The 10899-nt window shown below is 39.2% G+C and overlaps 1 protein-coding gene across 1 annotated transcript in view; it reads right to left on the bottom strand.

Moving 5' to 3' along the window:
* REPS2 (RALBP1 associated Eps domain containing 2) overlaps positions 1-10899 on the bottom strand; it is a 208323-nt gene that overhangs the window by 66066 nt on the left and 131358 nt on the right. Inside the window, exons 15-16 of the mRNA XM_019524650.1 lie at positions 8586-8628; positions 4621-4757 (exon numbers count right to left, since the gene is read on the bottom strand). Coding sequence (XP_019380195.1) covers positions 4621-4757; positions 8586-8628 — 180 coding nt within the window. The remainder of the gene's footprint in view (positions 1-4620; positions 4758-8585; positions 8629-10899) is intronic.

Raw genomic sequence — 10899 nt, 5'->3', positions numbered from 1 at the left:
TTTTTCCAATTATTTAAGTTGGTCTAATAAAAGATATCAGATTCACCCAAAGAACCTTGTTTGCTTATATCCTCAGACCAACACGGCTACAACCTACACCCCTGTAAGGAATATATATATGCACACTAAAAAATACCTGAGGAATCTAGCTGTAAGCATCATTTTTTTTGTCAAATTGTAAGGCAAAGGAGACAACGATCTCATTAAAAAAAAACTGTAAAGCTTCATACTGGGATTTTTGAGTCGAAGCAAGGTCTTCCATTATGTAAAACAAGGTCTTCCTTTATGTATTAGCTGCACTTTGAGAGAGTGCAGGGTCATGCATGAAGGCACATTTTCAAATGTAGCCATTCCTAATCAGTTGTGGTTCAAATGTTAAGGGCTGATTTTCAAATATGCTGAGCACTAACAAGAACAACATTATGTTTTGGGGGTTGCGGTGTGTCAGGAATGTTTTCTAGTGTTTTGTCGTATATGGCATGTGTGGTCTCACTGCAAAGCCAATGTTATTCTGCATACATTAATGATACTGCATAGATTATGTTATGCTGTATGCTCTATGTATATCTTTACAATTTTGGATACGGTTCAACCAAGGGACTGAGGGAAGCATCATCCCTCCCAGACACAGGCAAAAGGAAACATCACTGAGTTGGGCATCCCAAGGCACTTTCCGTAATGGAGAAATCAGCTCCCGATAGCAAAGGCGCCTGAAATGAATGGTCTATCAAGCCACAGGAATGCCAGGTAGCCAGAAACTTCTGAGTATTCTGGTGACTCATTATTAGAATAATTTTGATGGGGAGCCTTCGAGGATTTTTAGGGTCTAGCTAGGATAATTTTTAGGATCTAGCTAGGATAAAATAAAAAAAGTCTTTGACTCTCAGGCTTTGGGAGTTCAATGACCACAGTAGCCAGGACTGTCAGAATCATCAAGAAGGCTTGTCTCCAAGTAAGCTGGCACACTGACAGGTCTCTCAGGATGGCTGAGCTATGACTAGACAAAAGGAAAAGAAACTGCTTGTTTTACTTTTTTGCCTCCAAACCTGCAGTCAGTTTTTGCTTGTAAATTTTGTAATAAATCTTTTAGTTGTTTGTCTCCTTACTGATTAATGCAGAAAGGGTGGTTTCTGGGCAAATGATACTCCAGCCTAGTTCTCTCCATGGAGAGGAAGGGACCTTTCATTTCTTCTCAGCCCAAAAGTGTGTGGTGGGGGAAAAGGGTCCTAGTCCTAGAGCTGGCAGAAATGTCTTTGCTGCGTCTTCAGGTCCGGTAGAAGGGCAGAGGAGTTAAGACTTGCTGGGGTAGGGAGCTATCCCAGGGCAACCTCAGTCTGTTCTTTGAGATGAGTGGCAGCACAATGGTGAGAAGCTCAGGACACTGGGGGTCCCTTGCGGACAGGTTTGTGACATGCATGGAATTAAACTGCAGGAGCTGAGGGGTTGTGTACTGAAAATTAGGATACGAATTTTCCATTGCAATCAGTACAAGGATGTAAGACCTCTGTTATGCAGGCTAGGCATAGGAAACAGAACCCTTTCAAGAACAATTACGTACTGCTGCCCGCCTTGCTGGGGTATTCTGACCCCAGTGGTCTTTCCTGTCCAAGTGCAGGGGGGCTGGACCTGATGGTCTCGTAAGGTCCCTTCCAGCCACTAACATCTATGAATTGATGAATCTATCAACTGTGATTTCACCACTGCTGTGACAGAGGAGAAAAGGATTTTTTTTCAATCTAGTTACACATTTCTATAAGAAATTATGTTATATGTTATTGTCAGATGCATTTAAACTGCAGCAGATCAAAATAAATAGCACACAAATTTTACTTGTCAAAAGTTATGAAGCTGTGGCAATTTTTCACTTAGAAAATAAAAGGCAACAATGTTTTCTAGGAAAATGCAGGTGCTGTCTACTTCTGAAAGAGTAATTCCTATCCCCCTTATGAACAAAGGCTTTCTTTAACTTTTGTTATACACACACAGCCACAATGCACAACCCTCATCACTCATACTGGAACTTAGTCATGTGAGTAGCTGCACTAAAAGCAAGCTTAAGTAGAAAAAACAGGCTTCTCTCTCAGGATTGACAAATCGGCTTCATTTATATATAAACTGCCAAGTCTTAAACAATGGAAGTTTCATCATCTTGGACTTTATGTTGCAATGTCAGATCCTGTAACTAGGCAATCCATATTACCATATAAGATATCATACCAGCTACTAATTTGTATTGCTCATCACTAGCAAAATGGTGCAAAAATATTGATCTAGTTTTACTTCTCAAAAGTAGAAAGGAAAATGTACAGAAAATTGTTCCAAGAGTGCAAGAAAACAAAAAGTAAGCAAATAATCTGTGTATAGTAACAGTGTTAAATATTTGCACTTGGTTGTTTTTCCTACTACCTGAGAACGATAAACAGTTTTCTACTCTTACATCATCTATATTGAAAGGCTTTGATTTATCCAGTAATGGCTAGCTAAATTGGAATGGCAGCTGAAAATGATTCAAACTTTTCTTTTTCTAATGTCAGCAGAAATAAAAGTAACCACCCTTAACCATTTGGGGAAAACACATCACACCACCTTGTATGTCTCATCAATCTAACCACAAAAAAATCTTTTCCAGCTGAAGCTAAGTGATTTATACAACTCAAACATCACAAATAGTTTTAGGATGACCAAAATCTGTATTGACCTTCCCAAAATTGCTTGCATCCAATTAAACAACCCATTCTTCAAGATGAGAATTCCTTCCACAAACACTGGTAGATCTCCTTTCCTTTATCCATAGCCCATGAATCTTTCATGTTATTACTTCTTCTAGAAGAAATCATTATATTAATAAATCTGAATTCTACCTTTCAAGAGAGTCCATTTAATACAAGCTGTTATATGCCAGTTGCAGACCTAGTTTAATGTGGTTTCCTAGCCCGACATTCTCTTTTCCCTTGTGTTCCAGCAGAAACTTGAATCTAAGTTTATTTCTTTAAGATTATACATTCAGCTATAAACATGACCACTGAAAGATTTTCCCGCCAAAAATAATTATGTTCTAATTATGTTGTAATTAGAAGTGAGTGTGTCATATTCCCAATCAGGAACTGCCATTGAAGGTCAGGAATTGCATCGCTGTGCAAGGCAGAAAAAACCCACCACTTTCAGTTGATTCCTGCTTGGCTTTCTGATTTAACACATACAACAGGATCCACACACTGTCTAGTCTGGGGTTTTGCACAAACACCATGCCACACCGCATCAGATGAAACCCGCTTTTCAATTCCAATAACCGCATTAGTGAACCCAATTAAAAATTCCTCTGATGCTGTTAAAATGTAGCATCTTGGACAGCATAAACACAATCATGTTTAATCTAGTTCCTGAATCAGACAGCTGCCATGGATTCTCCAAAGCTGTAGTCTAATTCAAGGGCACTGTTAAAACACAATTCACTTCTGTCTACATTGCATGACCAAACAGCGCTGGGCAACTTATCTACTGAAATCAGCATCTTCCTCCACTCCTTTTGCAATGCAGGAATAACCTTTTATAATGCTTTCAATGCTCTACAGTATTGGGGGTCAACCTTTCTGACAGGCGTGCCACAAGTTAAGCCCTGCCCCTTCCCTCAGTACTGCTCTGATTGTAAAGGCATCACTGATACAGTTTGTGCTGCTGGGCACTGGAATGGAAGCAGGAGGACTCAAGTCTCCAGCCAAGTGGAGTGGAAGGGGGACAAGATGCTACTGTAGGAAAGGTGTCACCACCAAGATTCAGTTAAACCCTTCTCTGGCCCTGCAAATGTTTTAATGGGTTCTGCAGATCCAAAGTCCTCAATCAGCAGTGGCTGGGTTAAACTGGCTCTGGGCAGTGGCATCTCCTCTCAGGCACCCTCCCAACCCAACTTGCTGACCCTAGAAACTATGAAACCCCCATGCTATGCAGCTCAAGCCTTGAGCACCCCCCTCCAATTTCCATTCCAGCGCCTCTTTTTACTTAGTATTTGAGGCTTGTGTGCTACATTGTGCGGGGGGTGGCAACCCCTGTTCTACAGCTATTATTACTCTTTTCCCTTGACAAACTCACTTTGAAAGAAATTTCCCTTTCTTTTTATTCAATAAGAACTATTAATATAAACACATAGGTGGAAGCTTTTAACATTAAAAAAGTTTGCATACTACTAATTTCACTTGCCCCAATTCAAATATTTGTTTTATTTTTCTATTTCTGAATTGGAAAAACAGTATAGTTCACCTCCCCTCAAAAACATGCACACACATAAAATCTTGAATGCAGTATTATCACTGGTAACAACTGTATTTACACTGAGACCAGTAATAAACAGTCACTGATGACAGACTTGTGTACATAAACTCTAATTGTTGTGCTAGAAAACCACGTAACAATCACCTTAATTATAATAAGAGGGAAAATGGTTTGTTCCATGGGTGATGTAATTGAATCAAGTTCAGTTTCTTCAGCTCTGGGATCAGTTTCTGTCAAAACTGCACATGGGTACATCTAATCACACATTTGTGCTAGTATATCACACACGTAATTGCTTGGAAAACCCTGAAAAGCAGAAATCCAAGGGTTAAGAAGGGAAACAGAGGTTTTTACCTTGAGTGTTTTGCTGGAAGATTTTGTTCAGATCTAAGGAGGAGGCTCTGGAATGTGACTTCTGTGGCCTTGGTGGGGGAGTAGGGGGCTCTTCTCCCTTTTTCATGGCATCTTCAATAGATGTGCTAGAATATGACCTAAAGGGAAACAAAAAATAGTAAAGAAAAATAAAGTCTTTAACTTTTAAACAAATATAGTAACTATTGATCAGCGTTGCACTTTATAGTGGGAAAACTCCTGCATCATGGGTGGAAAGTATAGTGTTTGATAGCTAAGACTGACGATATTATTGCTCTAGGTCTAGGGAGTGAAAGGATGACTTTTCAACCCACAGAACTAGTATGCCACGTGTGTTCTAGCTTCAGGCTTCTCATCTTTAGCTCAGGGGGTCACATCACCTTAGCCAACAAATAATTATAGCAACTAAGATGAATGAACATGAATGAAAATTTCTCTTCTCTTTATGCTTTCTGTCCCTCACCTTCTTTGTAAACTAACATGGTGGGCTCCAGCTGTCACCAGGAGTACATTAGCATGTTGTCTTGCTTTTAAAGCATTTTTACTCATTTTTATTTCTTACAATATGGCTGCATCCCACCAAGCACATTAAGAATACAGAAATGTACTCAAAGCATTGCACTGGTTGTGATATAAAGCATAATGCTTCAAATACCATGTCCTGCAAAGAGGAGTCTCTTTCAGTCTTGGGTTATGAAGGATTCTGGCAGCATAATCCAATACATGGTACTGCTGGCAATGTAAAGTCTACATAACGGGTCTTTGACAGTATAAGGTGCCCACCTGCAAGTCCAGTTCCTGGTTTGGTAGCAGCAGCTGAGCATACCTGGACCAAAAGAAGCCCTATTAGTACACCCACCAAATATCCCTGCTGTGTGGTAGCGAAAGAGGTGGGGCACAAATGAACCTCTAGTAGAAATTAAGGCTGCCAGTTTCTTGGTGCAGGGCAGCAACAGAAAAGCTGCCTGCTCTCCTCCTCTGAGATGTATTGCTTTTGGGGCTCACTGGAGAGGAACAATCTTCAGGCCCCTGAGTACGCAAGCCTGACCCAAGTCCACAGTCTTTCTGTTCTACACAGGTGGCTGTAGACATACCCCAAACTGAGGTTTCCAGGTTTGAATTATATGACACCTTTTGGTCAACTAGCTTCGTTTGTTGGTAACCTGGAAGCTCAAACTGCTAATTCAATAGCAGGCTACGATGGCAAGACTTTTTGAAATTCCTTGAATGTGTCTTAAATTGTCTGTTCACATTCACCCCTCACAGTTATCTACTTTCAATTCATGATACTGCCGTGTTATGCAATGCACTTTCCAGACAGCTGTAGCAAGTTCGATTTTGCTGAGCAGAGTCCAATATTTTTCTGCCGTTTTCTTCTGCAAGGCTCTAGGCTCTGCACAAATCAGTATTGACAACATGAGGTGTTACACTTTCTGTAATACATTATGCATGATAAGCAAGACCTAATTAAAAAACATTAAAGTAATACAACCTCCACCCACCTCCAAACCACCCAATGACAGGAAAAGGGACCAGCTTTTGCCAAATCGTTAGAAGACAACTCTTTAACAGACTGGACATTGGCAATGTTCATCTTGTATTTCTGAGGTAGCCACTAAAAATATGAATGAAAGCCAAACTTATTTCAGTCTTTACAAGTAACCTGATACATTTCCTGCTGCTTAATTTCTCACTCTGGTAAGATTTTTTTTTAAATCCACCAGCCCCAATTCATTTAAGACCTGACTCAACCCCCCTTGAAGCCCCGGAAAAGTTCCCACTATGGGCTTTGGATCAAAACTTTATGGTTTTATCTTTCAAACACATACCCTTCACAGACTGAAAGGTGAGATGCACTGAAAAAATATGCATTGTAATAAATTCATGCTATAAAGAAGCCATAAAAGTAGCAACTAAGAGGCAAAAATGTCCCTCTCTTGGCACTATTAAATTAGTGGACAATGGCAGGCACCAGGGATTGAACTGAGGCCTTCAAAAGTTAAAAGCCTGAACCACTGTGCTTTGTTCTGAAGATCAAGGCTCCCCAGCTGACAGCTCTAAGAGACTCTCAAACTCTGTCAACCCGGGCGAGGAGGAGGAAAGAGACAACACATACAGAGAGTCCTATAGATTACACAACACATACAGGAGCAGTGCCAGGGGCCTCGTACAGATGTTCAGTTTCTCCTGGAAGAGTCAGGATAAAAATGGCCACTCCAGGAGGAGAAAAATAACCTGGGAACAACCAACGTTAAATCACTCCCAGGAGAGTTTCTTCTTGAAGACTGAATGTCTGTACATGTCATAGCTTCTCTCAAAAGAAAATACAGTCCTTCAGCATCTCACCCCCACGTATATATGTTTTGCTCACTGGACTCCGCTGCTCCAAAACACTCCTTACATTGTGCTGCAGGGAAACACAGGATGACCATGGGCAGTCTGGGTCAGCCACTCAGGTTTCCCTGCGCACTGCTGCATTCTGTCTTTGTGAGCTGTGCATCTCCAGCCCAGCCCAACCCACCACCCTGCTCCTACATATCCCATGATAAAAAAAAAAAAAAATCTCACTGTGCCTATAATGCAGTAATTCTATGATGTGTCTAAGCAGATACTTAGATAACACCAACAAACTGAGTATTTTAAAGGCTGGAGGGCTAAGATAATATCAGACCTCCAACAGCAAGACTAACTGATAAGTTTTCACAGCACAAAGCACTAACCTCATAGCCCCTCTTCCTAAGGATGCTTTACCAGTTTTTTTAGAGTTATCCAAAGGGAATGTTTTACTTTATTTTCTTCTACTCATTTAACAATTCTAGTAGAATATTTCTACATATTCCTTCCCTACTCAGTATTTTTTTTCAACCCTGAACTTTTGTCCCCACATACCACAGAACTTACAGTACCACTGTACTGCTTTGCTGTAGAAGTCCCATCAAATTCCCCTTAGGGATCTGACTACACAATGTCTGCTACAGAGAAATCTGTTTACAGGATGTAAGAGGAACCCCTGAAACAAATACTGAACAAGCAAGCATATAATTTTGTTGTCTGTAGCCTTCACTTGAATTTCAAAGTTTTTGTTTTGGTTTTTTGTTTTGTTTTTTTTAGTTTCTCCCTTTCTTTGGCTAATCCTCTCCTACGGACAGAATTTTTTTTATGTCTGATTAATTATATGCTTTGTAAGAAGGAAAATCATGGGCATTTATACATGTGTTTTGGGGGGAAGAGGGTCTCATGTATCAGCATCCCCACACTTCAAAATCACAGCACGGGTGCTTTAAGCTCATTGAATAAGCTTTAGTTAAAGCATCCTCACCGCCATGTTGAATTGTGAAGACGCCGATAAACAAGACGCTGGAGGCTGCTGTAATTACACTGCGTCAGAGCAGCCTCAATGTTTGTGTATAGCTGCCCCATGATTACATACCTATAACCTTAGAAAAAGAAATTAAATACTGACACAGTTAATCTGACTAGCTCAAAGATCTGTGAGTATATCAAAATGTTAAACAGCTAAAACAATGTTTAACTCAGTTACACATAACATGGGCCTCCATTTTTCTTTCCTTTGATATCTGCCTTAGAAGCTTTCATTTTTAGTTTAGTATTCCATACAAATCTTCCCACAACTTGCCAATGGGCACTGTTTAGAGTGGGATATTACATCCATTCACAGGGCAGATCCACCTAGTCACACCTGACAGCATTACCATTATTTACATTGTCTAGATTGTCCAGTGTGGGGATTCATAGGTAGCATACAAGTGTCAGTTAGGTGAAGTCTTGAGATTGATCACAAAACAGGACAGTGACATCTCTATGACACTAATCTGGTCTACTTTTCCAGCACAATTAATAAAATGCACTTGTGCTTAACTAATGCAGAAGATAAATCAGATGGAAGGATTTTTTTTTTTTGTCAGAAATAGAAACAAAAGCAGTACCTGGATCTGGGTCTTGCTTTGAGTGTGTTCGTTTCATGAGCAACTGAAACAAAAGTTTATTTGTTAAAATATATCTGAAGAAAGGAGAAATGTTTTTATCTACAGCATCAGGGTTAGTTTAGAATTCAGTATCGCAGACATGTAGATCTGAGTATAGGGCACTCACCTTCACACACCAGTGCTTTCACTTCCCCCTTCCTAAGGTGGCTGGGTAGGTGGGTGGGTGGTAAGAATGTTTCAAAAGCCCAGATCAAGTCAGACCTTCATCCCATTTATTTAAACATAGCAGTGTAGGAACTGCCAGGTTAGGTCAGACCAGGAGCTCAAATATACTTCAGTGTTCAGGACACAATAGTGCCAATGCTAGGCACTTCAAAGGAAGGAACATGAAATCATATAGTGCAACTACATTGGCTTAATTTCCCCATAGAGAAAGTGTCTTCAGCACATTTAAATACGAGATCACATCCCTTCAAAATATTTTACCCCAGCCAATGTAAGCATGAACTCATTAGCCATATCTCTTTCTCTTTTTTAAAATGCAACTAGAACAAACAAATCCAATTCTTGGCTTCTATCATCTCCTGCAGTAATGAGTTGCAAAGGTTAATAATTGTTTTAAAAGTATATAATTTATTAGCTTTTAATTTGTTGTTTTCAGTTTATCTGAATGCTCCCCATTTTTGTTTTTATAAGAAAGGGAAAAATCACAATGCTTGATTTATTTTTGCTGAGCCATTCTTTTCTCACTTCTTCCCATTAGCTTCCTCTTCCAACTCAAATAATATTGAGGAAATGTAACTTAGTGATTGCTTTCAAATCCAGTTCCCTGAAAGAGGAATTATACTAGTATAAAAAAAAAGTCTTAAAGTCTCTTAAAAGTGAGCCCTTACTTTTTATTATTATTTCGTTAGCTTAGACTACTAAGCAAAAGCCCAGGAGGGTGGGAGCAGAAAGATCCTCAGCATGCTTTTTGTTTCCTTGAGATGCTTACCCCTTACAATGCTAGCAGTTCTGCCAACAGTTAGTTGCCAGATAGTGATATCTGCAATTACCACAGATCTTCTTATATACAGAACAGTAGATATCCAGGGTTGTAGTTGGCAAACATTGACTTTGTAATAGCTTGCATTGTACTATTGTATAGATATATCAGGTAGTAGGCTTACAGGCACGCAGAGCACATGAAGCAGCAAATACCCTAAAGCAGATACAGAATTATACACATTTTCAGCATAAGAGAAGCTGTCTGCTTGGGTCACACACTCTTAGAAGATATGCAAATGCAGCTGGCAGTGATTAACAATAAGAAAAAGTATTTATAAACAAATCTCTCAGAAGATTACTGTCACCACAAACGGACTTGAAGACCTTCTGGATACCCATGTAGTCAAATCTTACTAACAACTAGAGGAAAAGAGAAGAGGAATTCTCATTAAAAATGTACACTACTGATAATCCCCTTTTGTAGGTGTCAAACACCCACAGAATATAAACTTTATTATCTGCTTCCTTGTGGTCAAATGACCCAATTTTGCCAATACAGAAATTGCTGTTTATGAAATCATATGAACATTTTTGAATGTCTTCTTGAAATAGAAACATTTTCTATCTATCATTCTAAGCCCTGTTTAAGAATCTTTTCTCATCCCTTTTTCTGTTAATAGAAGACTTTTGGTTGTGCTTCTTCAGAAATCCTCACAAAACTACATGAAAGAGTGACAAACTCTTCTGATGAAGCTTCCTGAGATGAACAGGAGAATATGCAAGGAAGACAGAATCCATATTTCAAATGATTTATATACTGAATAAAAGAATTACAACAATGTAACATCATAATCTAAACAACTGAAAGTTAGGAATTCCAAAGGTAGGTTTCTATGGCACCTCAACTTTGGGATTAACAATTTAATCAGTTACATTTTCTTAAAATAGACAATACATGGTCTACACAAGCTTCAGCTGCAGACCTCCAGAAAGTGTGCCAATAATTTGGTCCACTTCCTCAATGAAATACATGCATATAAATCTGATATTCACCCATATCACATACACACACACACACAAATGTCATTATGAAATTACTAATTAATTTGAATCCTGTCATACATGCACATTTCTGCTGCAACAGATGAATATAAATAAGTTTCAGGAAACTGATAAAAAAATAAAACTATTTAAGTAATTATTTTGCTCCTTCCTTCCTTCAAATCATAAAAAATTAAGGTTGGAAGGGTACACTGTTGACTCGTATTCTTTTTATTGTCCACTGTAACCCTCAAGTCCTTTTCTGCAAAGCTGCTGCCCAGCCAGT

Source organism: Gavialis gangeticus, unplaced genomic scaffold (genome assembly GCF_001723915.1).
Source record: "Gavialis gangeticus isolate Ggan-Ray unplaced genomic scaffold, GavGan_comp1, whole genome shotgun sequence".
Classification (NCBI taxonomy): domain Eukaryota; kingdom Metazoa; phylum Chordata; order Crocodylia; family Gavialidae; genus Gavialis; species Gavialis gangeticus.
This window is presented reverse-complemented; position numbering and strand designations above follow the sequence as displayed.